The sequence below is a fragment of the Manihot esculenta genome, chromosome 9 (assembly GCF_001659605.2).
Source record: "Manihot esculenta cultivar AM560-2 chromosome 9, M.esculenta_v8, whole genome shotgun sequence".
Taxonomy (NCBI): Eukaryota; Viridiplantae; Streptophyta; class Magnoliopsida; order Malpighiales; family Euphorbiaceae; genus Manihot; species Manihot esculenta.
In genome coordinates, this window is record NC_035169.2 from 11,288,257 (window position 1) to 11,308,396 (window position 20,140).

A 20,140-nucleotide genomic window follows, 5' to 3' on the forward strand; every position below is an offset into this window, starting at 1 on the left:
CAAACCAAAAGCAAACACTTTATGTTCAGATCTCACAACCCTTTAAACAACTTTAGTTTCAACCAAACTTCAACTAGAATAAGGGTTTCAGCCACTCATGGCTGAACCAAAACAGAAAATAAAAGAAAAGAAAGCAAGAAGATGATGAACCAAGGGGGAGAAGCCTTGGAGAGCCTTGGCCGAACCTTGGAGGAGTTGTGTGGATGAAAATCTGCCTTTCCTGTCTTCTTGAAGCCTTTAAATATGTCTTGGGAGGCTGCCTAGGGTTCCTTGGCAGTCCATGAGTCTTTTAGAAGCTGTCCAAAGTACCCTTGGTCCCATATGTTCCTTCTTTGTGCATGTGAAGGCAAAAACGTGGGGCATGCATGAGATTGCAAGTGGGGGCTTTTTGGTCTTTTAATTGCTGCCCAAGGTCTTCAAGGTGTTGCCCAAGGAGTCCAAGAGGTTGCCCATGCACTAATAAGGAAGGTGGAGCCTCCTTTTGAAATTTGAATGTGCATGGCATGAAGTGGGAAATATGTGATCTTTGGATTTGGCTTCCTTAATAAGCTGGATCTTGAAATCCAATATTTGAATGTGAATCTTGAAGATTTGGATTTCAAAATACTTCCCTTGTTTGGATCTTCAAATATGGCAACTTGGGATATGGCTTCTTGAATAAGGAAAGGGAGTGTTGAGAGGGACTTTCGGCTGCCTAAAATTGCTTCCGGAAGTGGGACTTTCGGCTTTGGAATGAAGGTTCGGCGGCCGAAGGTGGCCGAGTTTCGGATCTGGGGGAGACTTTCAGCTTTCGAAGGTGCTTCCGAAGGTGGTGGAGTTTCGGATCTGGAGGCGACTTTTGGCTTCCGAAGGTGGTGGAGTTTCGGATCTGGAGGCCACTTTCGGCTTTCGAAGGTGCTTCCGAAGGTGACTTTTCTGTTTTTGGCACTTTTTGGCATTTTTAAGAGCATTTTCTCCGGATTGTCTCTTTACACCTAATACCTGCAAAACATGATTAAAACCACAAAATTAGGTAGAAAATGTATAAATAAACATCAATAAGATCATGATAATATAGACTAAAATATGCTCTATTAGCCTTTCAAAAGAATTCTAGCTCCACTGCCCCCAGCCCTAGATGCCCCATCCACAAATAGATTCCAGTTGAACTCTCATGGTGGCTGGTCTTTATCCCTTCCTTTGACTGGGCTTGGCAACCCCTTGCTCTGTTCTTACTATTCTGTATTGAAGGAGCACTCGGCTATAAAGTTAGCGAGGGCCTAGGCTTTGATGGTTGTTCGAGGTCGGTACTAAAGGCAGTACGGGCTGATTTCAACGGACCAAGCCAACACCTGTCCTGAGGTTTCAGGTCTGTGTAGGATTTTCTTCAGGGGTTGATCTGTCATCACAACTCCTTGGTGGCTTTCAAGGTATACTCCGAATTTCCTCACTGCCAACAATAAGGCAAACGCCAGCTTTTCTATGTTCATGTACCTGATCTCGGCATCTTTGAGCACCTTGCTGACATAAAAAATTAGCTTATGCTCTCCTCCTTCTTCTCTTACCAACACAGCACTTATGGCTTGTTATGAGGCTGCTAGATATATCAAGAGTTCTTCCCTGACTAGTGGGCTGCTGAGCACATGCGATGAACTGAGGTATTGCTTGAGGTTTTTGAACGCCTCTTGGCAATCCTCTATCCATTTGAAGTTTAGGACTTTCCTCAGTTTTTTGAAAAATGGCAGGCACCTTTCTACAGATTTTGACATGAATCGGTTGAGTGCTACCACCCTTCCTGTGAGCTTCTGCACATCCCTCACGCAGGTCGGCTCTAGCATCTTCAATATGGCTTTCACCTTTTGTGGGTTTGGCTCAATGCCCTTCTCGCTAACCATGTAGCCCATGAACTTTCCCCCTCTGATAAAGAAAGTGCACTTCATCGGGTTCAGCCTCATTTTGTACTATTCTAGCACCTCAAATACTTCTTTCAGGTCGGCCAAATGCTGCTGGAAGGTCTGGCTTTTCACTACCATGTCATCGACATACACCTCTACATTTCTCCCTATCTGGCCCTTGAAGATTTTATTCATTAGTCTTTGATATGTCGCTCCTGTGTTTTTCAGCCCAAAAGGCATGGCCTTGTAGCAGTAGGTCCCATCTTTGGTTATGAACGAGGTCTTCTCTTCATCCGACCTGGCCATAGGAATTTGGTGATAACCAGACATAACATCAAGGGACGACATGTAGTCAAAATCGATCGTAGAATCGACCATTTTATTAATGTCAGAAAAGGGATAACAATATTTGGGGCAGGCCTGGTTCAGGTTGGTAAAGTCTATACACATTCGATACTTGTTATTGGCTTTTTTAACTAACATAAGATTTGCTAACCACTGTGGATACATTATTTCCCTAATGAACGCTGCCTCCTCTAACTTTTGAACTTATTCTCGAGTAGCTTGTTGTTTCTCCTTTCCGAACACCATCTTCTTCTGTTTTATTAGCTTTGCTCCGGGGAGGACATTGAGCTTGTGGGTCATCACCTTGGGGTCTATTCCCGGCATGTCAGAAGACTTCCAGGTGAAGCTTGAGGCATGTCCTCTTATAAGGGCCATTGCTGCCGCTTTCTGGTCTCTTTCAAGGCTCGCGTTGAGGTTGAAGATTTTGTCAGCTTCTTCTTTGGATAATGGGAATGTCTCCAGCTCGTCAACAGGCTCTGTCCTAGCCTCCTTTTCATCCCGGACCTCCGGATTCACCTCCTCAACTGTTGTGCTTGACTATGCTACCATGGCCAGATACACTGCCCGGATTTATTCCTGCTGTCCCCGGGCTACCCCCACTCTTTCCTCAGTTGGAAACTTCATGGTTAGGTACCTGATGCTGGTTACTGCTTCAAAATCATACAGCACCGACCTTCCCAAAATTGCCTTATAGCTTAGGTGGAGCTTCACCACCAGAAAAATTACGTAGTGAGTGCGAGACAGGGGTGGTTCTCACAATGTCAGGGCCACCTTCACCTTCCCTTCTACTGCCATCAGGGTTCCGCCTATCCCCTTGACCGGAGCCTGATCCCTCACCAGCTGCTCCTCTGGTATGTTCATTTGCTGAAAGACTCTGTAGTGCAGCAGGTTCACTTTACTTTCATTGTCTACCAGGATCTTACGGACCCTGAAGTCATGAATGATGACATCAATGACTAAGGCGTCGTCGTGGGGCATCTGGATCCCATGAGCATCTTCAGGAGAAAAGGAAATGGTCACTAGGGAGTACTATACTATCTGTAGGACTTCGTTGCTGCTCCCCTCTCCATTCTGGCTTCTCTTCTTCCCTCTCCTGCTCATTCGACCTCCAGTCCCTCCTATGATCATGTTGATGGTTCCACTGGAGCCGTCATTCACTGGCCTTGCTCCCTGTCTACGGGATCTTTCCGCCACTGCATTATGCTGAGGCCTCTCTCCTTCTGGTTTTTTCACAAAACTTCGGAGATGAACCCTCTTGATCAACCTTTCTATTTTGTTAATTAGTTGGTAGTAGCTGTTAGTATCATGACCGTGAGTCCGGTGGTATTGGCTGCATTTATCTAGATCCTTTCGGTTGGCCTCAGCTCTCATGGTTTTAAGTCATTGGATAAAGTCTTTGTCTTGTACTGCCATGAGCACTTCACCTCTAGATGCGTTCAGGGGAGTGATTGCCTAGGGGATCCGGGGCTAATATGCCCTCTGTTATCTCCTATCCCAAGGCTGCATGTTCATCTCAGGCCCCCTATTCTGCCTCCTCTCCTGCCTCTTAGGCCTTCTCTCCTCCATAGCTTTTCCCCTGTCTCCAGCCTCCCTGGCGAACCTACTAGTAGTTAAGGCGTCATCTTGCCTTATGTATTTCTCTACTCTCTTCATCAACTCCGCCAGGGTGGTGGGTGGCTTCCTACACAGCGACCCAAAAAACTCAGGGGATGTAGTCTCCTTCTGCATAACTTCCACCGCCCTTGCCTCATCCAGCTCAGGGATTTGCAGGGCCTTTGAGTTGAAACGGGCCACGTACTCTCTCAAAGATTCATTCTTCCTCTGTCGGACCGTCTCCATGTAGCTGGTCTTCTTCTCAGCCAAGATCCCTGCAATGAACCGGCTGATGAATATGTTGGCTAGGTCCATAAAGCTCCTAAAGCTCCCTGCTTTCAGGCTATTGAACCATGTCCTAGCTGATCCTGTGAGGGTGGTGGGGAAAACTTTACACATTAGGGCATCTGAGAGAGTCTGAAACTCCATGAACGTCTTATAGTTCAGGATGTACTCTAGGGGGTTTCCAGCACCGTCATAGACCGCCATCGGTGGCATCATAAACTTCTTTGGGATGGTCTCCTGCTAGACCCACCTTGAAAAAGGTGAGGATGTGGGTAGGAAGGCCTGGCTATTTTCTTTTGCCCCTAATTCAGCCAGGAGTTGTTCCTTCATTCTTCACAACTTCCAGTGTACATCTGTCTCCTCTTGCCTTGACCTTTTCTCCAGGCGGTATCCCCCCTCCCACTCTTCGCTTTTAATCCTCCCTGTTGGCCTAGCAGAATAGCTGTCTGCTTCATCGTTTTCAATGAGCTCTCTCACTCTTCGGCCTCTGGCTCTGACTACCGGCTCATCTTCCCTGGCAGCCCCTCCACTTCTCTCTCCTGTTCTCTGGCTACTCTATTGGGGGATTTGATAGTTGAAGGTGGATTAGGGTTCAGCAGCGTTAAAGCCTTCAACTACTGGGGATATGCTCAACGGGGTATTGAGGCCTCTCTATTGTAGCATCTGCCCCAGCCAGTGGGCAGTGTTCTGGAGCTGAAAAGTCTTGGTTTGTAGCTTTTGGTCAGATAAAGTTGTCCTAGGTTGATTCCCTGCCGAGCTTAGCGAGGGATTGAACAGTATAGGTAGTTGGTTAGATGGGGTTGTAGGATTGGAAAAAGAAAACTGCTGACCTTTTTGAGCAGAGTTCAGATCATTTGGGGTGTTGCTATTATGGTTTTTATTGTGGTTTGCCATGTGAATCTCAGTGGGTGTTATAGAAATGGAAATTTCGATAACGGAAAGATCTCCTTCGTTCCTACAAATGGCGCCAATTGATGTTCTGAGATCTAGAGAGAATAGGGTTTACAGTGTATGTGTAAGCTTGGGCTAGAGAGATCACGTATTCCCCCCTTTATTCCTTTTTCTTTGTCATCTAGTGACGCATAACCGCCACCCTGCTACAGTGCCACTTGTCCCTGTCAAATAGACTCGTACGTACGGATGTACCAGCATACCCATTTTTGTTAGACGACCATTTAATTCCCCTCTAGCACGTATGCTGATAGGGCTGTGAGGTAGCTAGGTCTGCTCTCCTACCTCTTGTCACGTCACCGAGCTGAGCTCTCTTCTGATGGATCTAAGCTTGGGGTCAGTCCGACCTACTTTAGCCTTGGGCTGGATAGTGCGATGATGGGTCAGGCTGCTCAGTGAGATCTACTGGGTTTTGAGTCTGTTTCTATTTCTAGGATCCGGCCTCAGCCCGAGTGTCAAAAACCCGGCGATCATCAGTATTTATTTCATTATAATTTTTCTTAATTTATGTGATTTCAATATATTCTTAAAATTTCATATTTTATAAACTACTTGTTAAAATTACCTCTACCTATCATAGATTTCCTTTCATCTTTTTTTTTGTTTTATTATAATTTCTAATGATAGTGTTCTATAATCAATAGTTAATTAAGTTGTATTGAATAATTTTATTTGTTTTGATTTAGTGTTAGACATTTAAAATCCCATAACGATTTTATAACAAAATTTTTTTCTCAAGCTTAGAGTTTATGATTTCAGACTCTTATATCGAGTATACCACATTAATAACATCACAACAAAGTTGATGAAAAGATTATTATTGAATATTGAAAGATATGTATTGCAGAATTTTACATGATACTATAATTGCCCATGAAACTATAAGTATACAAGGGGTTAGAAAACAAATCAAAATAAAAAGTTACAAAGCTTAACAGATTGGAAGAGGGGCACCATTCCATTCCTTGAGACAATCCAACATTGGATCAATGATCTTTCCTTGGCACATAGCAGTGAACACCTTATCAAACTCCTCTCCGGGTGATCGGAGTTTCTCGCCGGTGAGCAACCCAGTGCCCACCTCCTCCCTCACAAACTTGTACAAAGGGTAAGATCTACATTCCTTGATCTTGTTGGCAATTGCTGGATTCCCACTTTCATATGCTTCTCTTGCATTTTCAACTTCTTTAGGCAAAAGGGCTTTCAATTCTTCCTCGAAAGCTTCGATCTTTTGGAAGATTGAACTACTAGGATTCTTCTCATTCTCACCGTTTGCTAAGGCATGATCCACAAGCACTTGCCTTAGTTTTTGCATCAGTGGATACGTAGCACTGCAGGGATCATCAATATAGGCAAACACTTGCTCGTGATCCACAACTTTGAGCAAGTCCTTCTCGCAAAACCTTGATGGGTGAAGTTCTCCATTAGCATTTGTAGTTAAGACCCTTTTGGCTACTTGGCTTACGGTGTTCTTCACTGTGTGCTTCAAATTCTCCTCTAAATTCCTCAAGTCAATAGCTTGGCAAAGTGCTACTAAGAAAGTTGTAGACATGAGCTTCAAGATATCAATAGCTTCTTCTGTCTTTCTTGCAGAGATTAGCCCCAATGAGTTCACATCTTGGTTGTGCTGCTCTGCACTTTGTACATGGCTAGTGACTGGATTTGCAAGATATTGAAGCTCAGAACAGTAAGAAGCCATGGCTATTTCAGCACCTTTGAAGCCATAATCCAAGCTTGGATCCCTACTAGCTGTGAGATTTGATGGCAACCCATTGTTGTAGAAATCATTTACAAGCTCACTGAACTGAGCAAACATGAGCTTCCCTATTGATGCAATAGCCAAACGTGCATTATCCATTGAGACTCCAATTGGGGTGCCCTGGAAATTTCCACCATGCAAGGCCTTGTTCCTTGAAACATCAATCAAAGGGTTATCATTCACTGAATTAATCTCTCTTTCAATAGCTTTGGTTGAGAATCTGATAACTTCAATCTGTGGACCTAACCATTGTGGTGAAGTTCTCAAAGCATATCGATCAGGCTTTGGTTTCTGCAAAGGATCCATTTCATGCAACTTCTTAGCTGCTTTAATATAGGAACTCCCATCTAATATGTGTTCCATTATAGCTGCAGCCTCTATTTGGCCGGGATGGTGCTTCAATTTATGAGTCAAGTGATCAGTAAATTCAGGTTTTCCATTCATAACTTCTGCAAAAATTGCTGATAAAACTTCTGATAAAACAGCAAGAACATTTGCCTCAAAAAGAACCATAGAAGCCAAGCCAGAACCAACTGCAGTGCCATTAACCAAAGCAAGGCCTTCTTTTGGCTGCAACTCAAAGAAGCCAGAATCAATACCAGCAGCGCTAAATGCTTGCTGGGCATCTATGGATTCTCCGTTGGGGCCAACAGCCTTGGAATTAGGCCGGCCGGTGAGTAATCCGGCAATGTAGGACAATGGGACTAAATCACCAGAAGCAGTGATTGTGCCTCGGAGTGGCAAGCATGGAGTAATATTGTGGTTGAGAAACTTGGTGATAGCTTCCAAGATTTCAAATCTAATGCCTGAGTAGCCTTGGAGGAGAGTATTGATTCTCACTAGCATAGCTGCTCTTGTTGCAGAGTGAGATAATGTGTGACATGATTCTGTTCCTTTGCCAAAAATCCCAGCATTCAAGAATCTGCAAAAATGAAGTACCATGTAACTAATTAATTATAAATTAATTAAATATTTTTTTAACTAATCTATTAATTAAGCAATTAAATAAATAAATATATTGTTTTTGGAAGACAAATACCATCCTTTCAACAAGTGGTAGGCAGCACATGACTATGTTAAACATGCATATGTGTAAAAAAAATATTTAAAAAATTTAATTAGTTAACTCGACTGAGTCACCTACCATCAAATGACCAAAAGTACTATAGAACATTTTCTTGGTTGGAGTAATTTGAATATATAGATCGAAGCAAAGTTTACCTGATGAGCTCCCTCTGTAGAGCACCACCTTCTTTGGTTCTTCTATGAGAAGTAGCACCAAATCCTGTGGTGACTCCATTGCTATCAGTTCCTTTATTCATACTATCCATAATCCAGTCACTGCTCGCTTTAACACCAGCTCTAGCAGACTCTGCAAGCTCCACCTTCACACAAGAATCACGGCCCCCGCCGCTGGCAATAGCTGCCACCTGTGCAACTGTCAAGGTCTCTCCACCTAACTTAACCAAAGGTTTCCTATACTCAGCCACCATTTTTTTCACTTCATCTAAATGGTTACCACTCATTGACTCAGCCGCCACACCCCAACTCAATGGGTCACGAATGGTGCACAGAATGTCCAAAGAACCATTCTGGTGGCCATTCTGAGAGACTGTTGCCATGTTTAAGAGATACCCAGATAGCAAAACAACCAAATGAAGTTGAAGTTGAAGGAGAGGAGATGAGAATGCAACAGGAAATATTGGGTTGGATAGGGATTTGTTGAGGAGGAAAATGGGGTTTAAATAGAAGGAGATTTTGGAATTAGTCGTTTGTGTATGGTAGGTTGGTTGAAATATAATAGTGGCCCTTGATGTGGGAAAGTCGAAGGGTTGAGATTGCATAATATTAAGGTGATTAGAGGGGAAGAGTAAAATGAAAAATTATTTAATATAATCATTAAAATACTTAGTTTTTCTCTTTTAATAAAAAATCTGAAATTGAATGGAGTCAAAATTTATGGTGAAAAAAAGGGGTTGGCGGCTGTGGTGCATGCATGGGGAGGTTGTGGTTGGTGGAGAAATTCTTATCCATTGGATAGGTAAGGTATTCCAGCATATCACCTAATGGTGATTACTATGGTAAGATACCAGAAGAAATTAATTAAAATTATTTCAGTTCAATTATTAATTTTAATATTTATCTTTAATTTATTTTAAATTGTACGTATTTATCTAAATTTTAATTGAATATTATTAAATTCGTTTAGCTTAAATAGTTTAATTTATAATTTATGTAAAAATTAAAATTTTAAGATATAATATTGTTACAAATTATGTATTCAATTTAAAAAAAAATAATGCATGGGGATATGTTGTCCTTCCATGTTATGAAGCTGCCGGGTTTTAAATTCTAAGGAAATTTACGATTTAATATTTATCATTAATTGATATTTTAATTTTAAAAATTATATTAAAAAATATATTAATTAATTTTTTATTTTATTATTTAATCTCTATAAAAATTCATATGAGTTTATTTCTTAATTTTATAAAAAATTTATTAATTTAAAAAAAATACTGTTTAATTAAAAAATTTATAAAATTAATGTTAAATTATGATGAGGATGGTAGGTATGGATGATGTGACATTGTCCGACCACTTGTGTTGATTATTTCAAACAAAACAGTGATTTTTGTCTATTTCCATTATGCATGGCTGATGGTTTAAAAATTAAGAAATTAGCCTTTGAAAATTCTAAGCTAAATAAGGAAATTTAAAAAAAATAAGAGTTTTTTTATTTAAATTTGAAAAATGAGTTAATTTTTTATATGGGTTTGTGAATGAGGGAAAGGATTATAATGGAGAAGATTAGAAGATTTTGTGAATGCTTATGCTTATGAGATTTAGACTAATACCCAAACCTTTTGTCTCCAATCACTCACTCACTCACCCAAATTTTATTATTGCCAAGTCCTATCCCTTCATGTCTGTTTGATCATATCTGAATTTGGAAAATTATGCTTTATGATAAAAATATATATATATATATTTGTAATAATTTAATTTTTAAAATTTGAGTTTATTTTTCTACTTATGATTAAGAGTTCATACATAGAAATATTTAAAATGGACGTTTAACTGAGATTTTTATGACTAAAGCATTCTACACAAGTAACTTTCAAATATATAAATATACCGGTATTGAGTTTAAATCGAAAAAATTAATTAAATTAAATTAATTTATAAATTCAATTTAATTTTTTATTTATTTTAATTTAATTTAATTTAATTTTTAATTTTAAAAAATTTTAATTATTTTATTTTAATTTAATTTTAATAAAAAAATTAAAAAATTAAACTGAACGGATCGATAATAATAATATATTATTTTTTATAATATAAAAAAATAAATTATATTAAATTTAAATATTTTAATTAAATATTAAAATATTAAAAATAAAATATAAAAAATAAAAATTTTATTAAATAGTCTAATGAATTAAATCAAACTAAATTATACCAATTTAATTTGATTTAATTTTATTTAAAATTAATTCAGTTAATATAAATATTAAAATTTTAATTTTTAATTTATTCAATTTAATTTTAAATTGAATCAATTAACTGTTGTGTTGACTCTATAATATAGCCACGAATCAAAACGTATTTTCTATGGTTTAACTTATTTAAATGTATAAATAAAATAAAATTACTATTTTAATACAAAATAACCTGAATTATAAATGATATATATATTAATGTTAAATTATCGATCAATAATATAAGAATAGTAATTATACATAATATATAAATTTTAAAATTAAAAGTCATTATATCAATTAAATTAAAATTGATTTAAAAATATTTTTTAAAATTTATATCTTTTTCATTTCATTTGATTTATTTAATAAAATTTATTAAATTTGAATGAATTCATATAAAATTATATATGATTTTATTTTTTTTAAATAAAAATTTTATAAGTAAAAAAAATAAATTCTTTAATAAAAAAAATTAAATTAAATTCTTTCAATTTTTTATTTCAAACAAAGGCATTATCCGTTGATTGAGATTACACGATCATCTTAATTCTACTTAAAGATCAGACTTTTTTTCAAAAAAGTATACCATGGATTTAGAGCTGCTTCTCTCCTGCCCCAATTCCCACCAAATGCCAATATCATTATGAACGGTATGAATGGCAATACACAACAACTACAAAACCATTCTTGGCTTTTGCTTCCTCTGCACAACAGATTGAATATTATAAACCGACTGATGAACAGCATCATTGTTTCAGAATCAATCATGTGTCATTGTAGATATGATGTTTGTTGAGAATCCAACAAAATATTGGCCGTTGAAGGCTAAACTGTTAACAAACCATGTTTATCTATGTCCATCCCTCATGTCATACAAAAGTCGGTGCCTGAGAAATATATGAGCAACTGAACAATGACATAATGAAGCCCCTGTTTTACATAACCTGTTGTAAAATCATAGTCATCGTCAGTTTGCCAGTAGAGAAACTAAAGATATATACCATGTTAGTAGGAAAGATTAGGTCTAGATACTTTTCTCCCCACCCACTGCAATAATCTACATTGCTTAAAAGTAGATACTGAAACCACAAAATGCCATTTTCTTTAATTATGCTGCAAACTGCGTATCCCTTAACCTTTCCTATCTATATATAACATACAACCAAGTAAAATTTGCAGCACATTTTCACTTTTTAATACACAAGAGAAAGCCCCATACTGAACTTAACTTCTGATCAGAGTATTATCAGCTGCTTTTCAAAATTCAGCAGCCTTATGTTACCCAACTTAGGTTGAGGCAGACTCTGTGGAGCTTATGTCACAACCTTGCTTGACCTACACCCTTTTCATTTATTCCCACTTAGCTTGTTGGATAATCGTCTTTTGTATCGTTTAAGCACAGAGGCCAAATTTTCTTTTCCCTTTGGGAAAGCTACATCGCCCGCAGCAGTGCCCGATCGACCCTTTCGGCAAGATATTGCAGTCTCCACATCCTTGATCAAGTCAAGAAGCATTGCTGCAGTAGTGCATTTCCCCCTCCCTGGTTTTGCAGTAGGGGGCAACATTCCATTCGGTACAGGTGGGCTTGACCTACGCTGGTATGCTGAGGGGAGCTGAAGGCAGAAGCATGGGGAAATTGGACTACGGGGCTTCGAAAATGCCAGGTCTACGATCCCCTGCTAATCAAAAGCTGCAGTTAGTATCTACTACAGGAAAGAAGAAAACAAATGGCAGTCCCATTTGTGACACCATGATTCAAGGCATTGGTTAGCAGCGGCAACTGCGCTCAATTCAGTGATTCAAGCTGTATGGTTGAACCACATAAAACCATGCAATGAGATCAATGGCCAGGCAGCTAGCAAACCACATATATGCCTCCCAAATGCCAATTACCTCAAAAAAAAAAGGAGAGAGAGAGAGAAGAAGAAGAAGAAGCTTCATCAAAACAACACATAATACGATATCCTGCTAAATATTGATGCCAAGATCAATTTGGCTGGACAGAGAGTAACACATTAATACTAACGCTTGCAAAAGGGTGGAAAATGGGAGGAAAGAAAAATTACATTTAAATACAAAATTTTAACTTGTTTGGAAGAGAGAGAAGTGGGGTGAATGAAAAATGGCATAAAAATACACATCAAGGCCAACAAAAAATTTTCTTCCCAAACATTGGAGAAAAAAATGGGTGGAAATGAAATGATTTTAAAAATTTATTCTTGCAACAACGTTTAACTTTTAAAACCACTCACCATCATAAAGGTGAGAATAAAATGTGAATTCAACAGTTTTCCAACCATTTTCAGTTCTTCTATTCACCTTCCAATCTGAACCAAAGATAATAATTTTCTCCTATTTCACCCATTTTCCTTCCTAAATTTGCTTTCAATACATAAGATGAAGGAGAGTTGAACAAGTTGACTTAGTTGTAATAATTAAGAAGAAGGAATGCACTGTCAAGGAATGGCTTGGCTCAACAGGAAAAAAGAGTTGCAAAATGCACAAGATGAAAAAGCAAAAATCCTCCAACTTGAGCAGAATGTCAACATGCTAACAAACAGAATTTAAGACCAAATGTCATATGCAAAGACCAACATTGCTCATGTAAACAAATTGAAATAAGATAGATTGCAAAAGGTTCAGAAAATTGACCTGAAGACGATTAAGCACATAAGTGTATTTTCCCCATAACTCTGGCCGGCTTTCCATGAGTGACAAATCAAGAATGCGGTGAATGCACCAAACCCCAAAGCTTATTATTAAATCGGCTCGATAAACACAACCCTCTCCACAATTAGGAACTGAGGAAATCAGCATGTTGGTTATACCAACCTCATCATTCTTCAATAAAGAACCAGACTTCCTGTCAGAATACGAATACTGAGGCTCACCCATGTGAACTGAGCCATTTATCTCTCTCGTTTCAACTTCATACAAACACCTCTCCCTTGCAGCCACACGATCAATTAGATCTTCATCAGCTCCATCATTTTGACTAAACAGCCAATCAGACCCTTCCAATTTCAAAAGCTTAACAATACAACATCTGAACGATTGAAGAAGCTGAGCCTCCAAATCCACGAGGGAGACAGTCTCTGGAGTAATTGAATTTGACCTATTCCCAATCCCACTCCAAACAGCACGACTTTTACCCGCAATGCCAAACTGCTCATATGGCTGTTTGGACCAGATGGAGCCATGGTCCGAACTCATAGAATAGGAGAATGCATCACCGTACCTTTTTGATACATCATCAAAAGCCAAAGAACCTCGCACTCCTGATCCAGAATTTGAATACAAGGAAGGCTCATAACTCGTTCTCCCAACAGTTACTCCAAATCCAAGAGTATTGCCCCACTGAGTACTCTTTTCAGACATATACATATCCCTATAAGGACCAGAAAATCCTGAAATGTCCGGCAAACTATGATATTTCTTTGCATTGGCTGACATCCCTGTGTTATCAACAGATCCAGAAGAGCAAACATCATTATATGCTCTTTCTGATTGCAGTGGGCTGTTTACAGGTGCTGCAAAGTTCTGATACCTTGAGGCTTGTGGAGAACTTAATCCATTTTGCAATTTTTGCCCCAAGGCAACTGCAAGTGGGTCCCTATAGTTTCTAGGGCCCAAAGATGGGGATATTGGAGCTGGGGACTCCATCTGACCATTCACGCAATTGGAACTTCTGTCCTTAGCAATTTTATTTATTATAGATGCAATCTGATAACCATGTACTGTAGCTGGTTGACTATCCCAGCCATCAGAAGAAGGAAGTGTGCGCACACTAGAATACCGTCTCTCTGAAGAGTCGACAGCATTGCGGTTGGAACCTTGAACATATGCATCCAGCAATTGCATGTGGCTGGACCACAATGAGGACGATCCCCTTTGAACTCCATATGATGAGTCCGTGCTGCTTTGCAGCCTCAGCTGCTTGGGGGAGTTGCAAAAATTAGTATTCACCGCAGAATCGATTCCCCTGCGTCCTATAGATGGATAACATCCAGCAAATTCTTTTTCATTAGCATCCATTTTCAGCGAGGAACATGTAAACTTGGAATCAGACAGCAACACATCCAGTTTCTTGTTCTTCGCTTCTTGAGTTGCTTGCCCATGAAAATCATACAACTGTCCCCAAAATTCATCAAGCACTGCAGCTAATTGGCGCCTTGCAGCTCGCCCCAACCCAGCTAATCTTGAAAGACTTCCAGCACCATTTCCACTTTCGTCGCTTTTTCCACTTAGACTCCTAAATGATGGAGGACCATCAGATGTCAGAGATGAGGTGTTTACAGGAACCACTTTGGATGATTCTACATGCTGCCAAGTGTCACCCTCAGCATCCTCCTTTTCAGCCTGTAAATCTCCCTCTATCCCGACAGTCTTTTCAATTGGTTCCATCGACTCATCCTTAACCATAACAGACTCTGGCAGATCACCATCAACAACTTCATCGAGAGAAGTTGATATGGATACCGAGTCTATTGTGGAAGTTGATTCCTCTTGATATACTATTGGCAGGCTACAAAACTTAACATCAGAATGACTTTCATCAATGGTTTTCAAATGCAGTTCCTGATCAGATTCAATTATTGTCTCTGGCAAATCAGGTTCAGCTTTTGGAACAGTTATATCTGAATAACTCTCCATGGAATTCCCTGGATCTGGTAATTCTTCCTGATTTTGAATGGGTTCCACTTCATGTATAGTTTCAGATAAATAACTTTCCTCCCTCCATGTGGATGGTTCAGGTGCATTGGGTACTTCCCAGTTCATTACCTGAGCATCCAAGCGAGTTGCAGATTTCAATGGTGTTGCTGCTAACCAAAGCATTAGACAAAATGATGAACAAGCAGTTAAGAGAAGTGCAGTGTAAGCAACTGATGCACCACTACCCATGTTCCACATCAAATTACCAACCCAATCACTGTCACCAAAAATCATTTCCACCACAAATATGATCTTTAAGCCTAACAAACCCATGAAAGTAATCACTGCCACAAACTCCAAAAGCTGAGAAATTTTATAGACACCCATAATTGGCATTGATGATGCAACCCGGAAAAGTGGGATCACAGAAGATGGAAGCAGCAAGGCAATCATAACCTGTGTAAAAATCAGCAACTGGTATATTCCTTCTACTCCTGACGTCCACACACAATAAAGAGCTGGAACAATTGCAATAACTCTGATTGTTGCATGTCGAAGCCAATTAGGCAGCTCTAGTCTGAGGAAATCATGTAAGACTACTTGTCCACCAAGATTCCAGCTCAACGCTGTGATTTGACTTGTAAGATACAAAACTATTAAAAAGGCAAGGGGTGCCACAGGACTTCTGAATACCTGAATTCATTTGGAGAACATGAAAATGTCATGCCCAAGGAAGTAATCAAGATCAATTGCTATGAGAAAAGAATTGTACCTGTTCCATTAGTGACATTGCATCAGGAAAAGTAAGCAAAACAAGGCCAGTACTGTTGAACACACTTGCAGCTGAGTTCATAAGCACATAATTCACCAGATAAATGCCACTAAAGATGCATAAGATGGCAAAAAAATGGTGATGACACAAGGCATCTTTAGAGGTATTCTTCTGATAGCCCTGATGCTGCTGCAAGACATTAAAAACACAAGGTTTTTAGAAAGTGACAAATAGAAGTTTAAAAAAGAATAACTCAAAGGAAATGCTTGAGAATGAAATGAGCACAATCAGACAAAAACTAATAAGCTGAAAAAGTAAATAATGCACTTCATGTGTAAATCATACACCATTTTTTCATCTCACCAAAACTCAAAAGCCTAGACTTCATAAGGAACAGTATACTAGAACATCTCTAGGAGTCTTGTTTAGGCTCGATTATATAGAGGGGAAAAAAGGTTCTTTCAAGCCTATTCCAGATCGTAAAGATTTTGTAATGGGTTAGCACAATCCCTACATTGTGCTTCCCATCCCCACCTCATGAAAAAGCTATGCATCAAACAATGTGTTCCGGAATTGACTTAAAAGAGCACAATGCAACGACATGATGATGAAACATGAAGAACAGCTTCTGATTATTGTGTCACATCAGAAACAAAAAGATACCAGGGATCTGAACTCTATTCTATTGAACCCTTTTAACACCCAAACTTAAACACAAAACTTTCCAGAGAAGGGGGAGAATGCCTGTGCAGTCCCACCAGATTCCTTGCCAATCTAAAGAAAAATGTGCACACACGCACGCGCACACACAAATCTATAGCATAGATACAGTGATTCAGTGTAGCAGAAATGAACTTATAGAGTAAATTTTCATTTTACAAATCGTACAAGAATAATTAAGCCCGTTTAACTTTTTGGCTATGTTAGACAAAAACAAAGTAGGCAAGCTCATGCAGCATTATCCGTAAGACATGAAATACCAGATAAAATCACAATGAAAAATCAGAAATATTACCAAAAATGACATTGATTAATCACACAAAGGCCAAAGGCACAAAAAGGGACCATGGAAAGGTGAAAGGAAAAGGAAAATACCAGCACAAAAGATGAATGAAGGTAAAAATTATGAGGCATAATATTCGCTCCAAGAAGACTCATCAGCGCAAATGCACTTTCCTCACTTAAGTTTGATGGCATTCCATTCATTGAATTGGAAAATGGGATTTCTGTTTGACTGGTAAGCACTACAAGAAAATAAAAAAGCAACACAAAGCCAGCCATGCATGTGCATAGGAAACTTGCCTTGCATCTCTCCTGGAAACAGAAAAATAACTAAATTGTGAATGATATTTTTATCATAAAATAATAGGGGGAAAAAAAAGTTATTGGACTCACCAGGAGGGTGGCAAAAAGTGGAAATAAAATAGCATCAACAGCAGTTAAAAAAACCCCAGTAGACAAGTCCACCCCAAATAGAAGATTAAGACTGTGGGCAATGCCAAGGATCTAGTGAAATCAATACATTCATATGTTAGGAAATTAAAACAAAGGATTAAAGTATTACAAACACATTAGATGTCTTAGGTCAACAAGAATGAGAAGAACTACCGTAGTGAGGTCCAATGCAATCAAAGAAAGTGCTGTTTGAACTCCAAGAAACATGCACGTGAACTTGTCATATTCGTCAGAGCAAATCTATGGCATGGAAAAAGGAAAGTAAAATGGTCAATTAAACTTCAAATGAAACATTTAGGGTGACAAGAGAGAAAGAGAAACAAGGGAAGAAAAGGGAGCTAATGCAAAGATGCCCTACCATCATAAACCAAAATAAAGTCCTATTCTATGGTATGCAGTGCCTCAGATAACTGATATATGTATGCACATGTGATTGCACATAGAAAAATAGAATGTGTTTTAACCCTTAGGAAGTCATATGCGCACGTTTCAACCTAAGTGAAAAACGAAGAGGCGTAACATGAACACTTCCAAGCAAACTTGTCCAACCTTTTTTTAATTCCCAAATTTTACTAATTTGCCATATGCGAAAGGAAGAAATAGCTCATGAAAACCAAACCATGACCATTCAAAAAAGAATAAAAACATAAAATTTCCAAGGGAACATCCGTGGCAAAATTACAGCATAGGCACCACTAATAATGAGCATAGGCATATAAACCTACAATAATATCCTCACAGAAATAGGTAACTACCTGTGCAAGTTCTCTTCCAGTGACAACACCAATTCGAGCCGACAGATATTGGCATAAAATAGCAGCAAAACTGAAAATGAGCATAGGCACCACCAAATCATACCCAAAACGAGCACCTCCTTCAACAGTTGCTGCCCACTTTCCAGGGTCAACATATCCAATTGCAATCAAAAGTCCCGGCCCAACAGCAGGAAGCAGTTGACGAAAAATACCCGGTAGATTGCTAGCATTTACAAGATCAGTCTCCATATCACTGATTGGTACTACAAGCAAACTCCAAGTACCAGAGCAAGATGATTCTAAAATAAAGTTCAAAGCAAAAGAATAACGCCCTCAATGAATGTCAAGCCAAATAAATTACATTGCTATTAGCTGCTTAAATCTGCACATCTGAGAGTTTGTTCCATAACATCACGGATAAGGGAACACTAGAAGTCAATTAAATGAACATGCTTTGAATCAGTAAAGCCAAGGCCAAATCCAATTATTTGAAGCACATAATTAAGCAGTAAAAGCGTATCAAACAACATCTTGCAGCCCTAGGAAATGCAATTGGAAAGATCAAATCAGCGAAATCTCCCTGTGGAAATATTAATACGAAAGCCAGCTAGCAGCAAATTCCAACATTAGCTGTGATCATCAGATACCAATGGAATCCTTGAATTTAAATTTAGTTGCATGCTATCATGGAGCGACTGCACGACTTCCTGCTAGATACCCCAATCATCTCCTGACCATGAGTTGCTTTCTAGACCAATTCACGTGAAACTTCCACAAATTATTTGAAATGCTATCTCTCCTTGATGCCCACCACTGCTTCAGTAAACAAATTAGTCCAGTGCTAAGAAAAGACCAAAAGCAACAAGATCAGCATCTAATAAGATGTGAAGCCAACCACCGCTTCTCGAGCTAAAAGAAATGTAATAGCATGCAATTGGGTTTTTAGGAAGAATCAACAAATCATAAACTATAAAAAAGGAATGGGACATAGATTTAAGTTTGGTCAGAAACAAAGTAAAGGACAGAGCATAAAACAACCATTAGAACCAGCAGCACAAAAACAACTAGTATCAACTATATTATCCCATCGACCAGAATAATTAGAAAGACAAAAAAAAACTACAGAGCCATATCGTATACTTCGCTTCACATACTCCCAAATACTCTTTCCAAAACCAACTTCTAAATTAAGTTTAACTCTAACATATTCAGCACATTACAACAAGCTAAAAACAACCCACCAAAAGCTAATACCAAAATCCACCAGAAAGTTTTAAAAGAAGAAAATCTTAAAACTCATCTCAGATCTCATTAAAACAAAACAGATTAAGAAATGAAACAAAAACCCGAATCACTATCAACTAACATAAATGAAGAGGGGGAAAAAAATTAAAATAACCTTCCTTTTACAAAAATATAATTCCTACCTTCAAATACAGAAACGACTCACAAACAAAAGAAAATCAGAAACCCGCAGCTCGGATCTGAAAACATTGTAGGTCAAATTAAACGACTGAAAAACCTCAAAGTCTAGGGCTTTTTGTAAAAAAAAAAAGGATCAGTTTTACCTTCTGTGCTCTGTCTTCTCTCAATCTCTTGTGTTTATCTATGTATGCACCTCTCTCGTCCTCCTCTCTCTGCAATCTGTATCTAGTATACGAAGCAAGTAGATCTCAAAAGGCGTCTTTAGGAAAGGCCACGAAGTTAAAAATAACAAAGCAAACTGCTTTTTTCTTTTCAATTTTCTAGAGGGATCAGAAGAAGCTCTCAATTTTCCAGGGAAAGTTGTGGAGAGAGAAACGGATAGTGAAAGTGAAAAGAGAGAGATATATAAATGGTTTCTTTGTTTTTTTTTTTTGGGTTGGCTGGCATGGCTTCCCTTTATTATTATTAACCAGTCCTAAACAGAATTTATTAAGAAAAACGAAAACTACAAAAAAATAATGTTTTTAATTGTATATTTTTTTTGTTTTATGTATGTTAGTAGTATTTTAATTATTGTTTAATTAACTAAAAAATTTATTTTTATACGTTATTAACATGAGAAATTATAATTTCTAATAATAAATCTATTTTTTGGGTGTATTTATCATTAAAATTGTAATTTTTTATGTAAAAAATTAATAAACATATTTGCATCTATTAAAAAATAAAAATAAAAATAATTAATTTATTATATTACAAATGTGAAATTAATAATATATAATCAGCTA

General features: G+C 38.2%; 3 protein-coding genes across 8 annotated transcripts; all 3 read right to left on the reverse strand.

Annotated features, from left to right (window-relative positions):
* Positions 1-3,701: 3,701 nt before the first annotated feature.
* Positions 3,702-4,301, reverse strand: LOC110623198. Its single transcript, XM_021768127.1, has one exon. It carries the CDS (start codon positions 4,299-4,301, stop codon positions 3,702-3,704), a length of 600 nt encoding a protein of 199 aa, XP_021623819.1.
* Positions 4,302-5,850: 1,549 nt separating this feature from the next.
* Positions 5,851-8,670, reverse strand: LOC110622267 (phenylalanine ammonia-lyase). Its single transcript, XM_021766727.2, has 2 exons — positions 8,029-8,670; positions 5,851-7,729 (listed from the first exon to the last, which is right to left on the reverse strand). The coding sequence occupies exons 1-2, from the start codon at positions 8,649-8,651 to the stop codon at positions 5,980-5,982; spliced, it is 2,373 nt and encodes a 790-aa protein (XP_021622419.2). The 5' UTR covers positions 8,652-8,670; the 3' UTR covers positions 5,851-5,979.
* A 2,371-nt stretch (positions 8,671-11,041) lies between these two features.
* LOC110622830 (ethylene-insensitive protein 2) lies at positions 11,042-19,780 on the reverse strand. Of its 6 annotated transcripts, none has more exons than XM_021767501.2 (9): positions 19,496-19,780; positions 19,355-19,411; positions 17,928-18,740; positions 17,326-17,412; positions 17,113-17,223; positions 16,813-17,031; positions 15,718-15,906; positions 12,945-15,638; positions 11,042-11,968 (listed from the first exon to the last, which is right to left on the reverse strand). In XM_021767501.2, the coding sequence occupies exons 3-9, from the start codon at positions 18,174-18,176 to the stop codon at positions 11,639-11,641; spliced, it is 3,879 nt and encodes a 1,292-aa protein (XP_021623193.2). In that variant the 5' UTR covers positions 18,177-18,740; positions 19,355-19,411; positions 19,496-19,780; the 3' UTR covers positions 11,042-11,638. The 6 variants fall into 6 exon arrangements, with proteins under 6 accessions (XP_021623193.2, XP_021623192.2, XP_021623194.2 ...); XM_021767500.2 differs by having other exon boundaries at positions 17,928-18,768; XM_021767502.2 differs by lacking the exon at positions 19,355-19,411.
* Between the last annotated feature and the right edge of the window lie 360 nt (positions 19,781-20,140).

What these genes read in the sequence shown, in the direction of transcription:
- LOC110623198 (XM_021768127.1), bottom strand. Translation starts at nt 4,301, where the DNA reads ATGGCGGTCTATGACGGTGCTGGAAACCCCCTAGAGTACATCCTGAAC.
- LOC110622830 (XM_021767502.2), bottom strand. Translation starts at nt 18,176, where the DNA reads ATGGAGACTGATCTTGTAAATGCTAGCAATCTACCGGGTATTTTTCGT. An exon ending in TTGCATTGGACCTCACTACG is followed by an intron (nt 17,224 to 17,325) that starts GTAGTTCTTCTC and finishes TGATTTCACTAG; the next exon opens with ATCCTTGGCATTGCCCACAG. An exon ending in CAATGTCACTAATGGAACAG is followed by an intron (nt 15,639 to 15,717) that starts GTACAATTCTTT and finishes AAATGAATTCAG; the next exon opens with GTATTCAGAAGTCCTGTGGC.
- LOC110622267 (XM_021766727.2), bottom strand. Translation starts at nt 8,651, where the DNA reads ATGCAATCTCAACCCTTCGACTTTCCCACATCAAGGGCCACTATTATA. An exon ending in CTACAGAGGGAGCTCATCAG is followed by an intron (nt 7,730 to 8,028) that starts GTAAACTTTGCT and finishes TCATTTTTGCAG; the next exon opens with ATTCTTGAATGCTGGGATTT.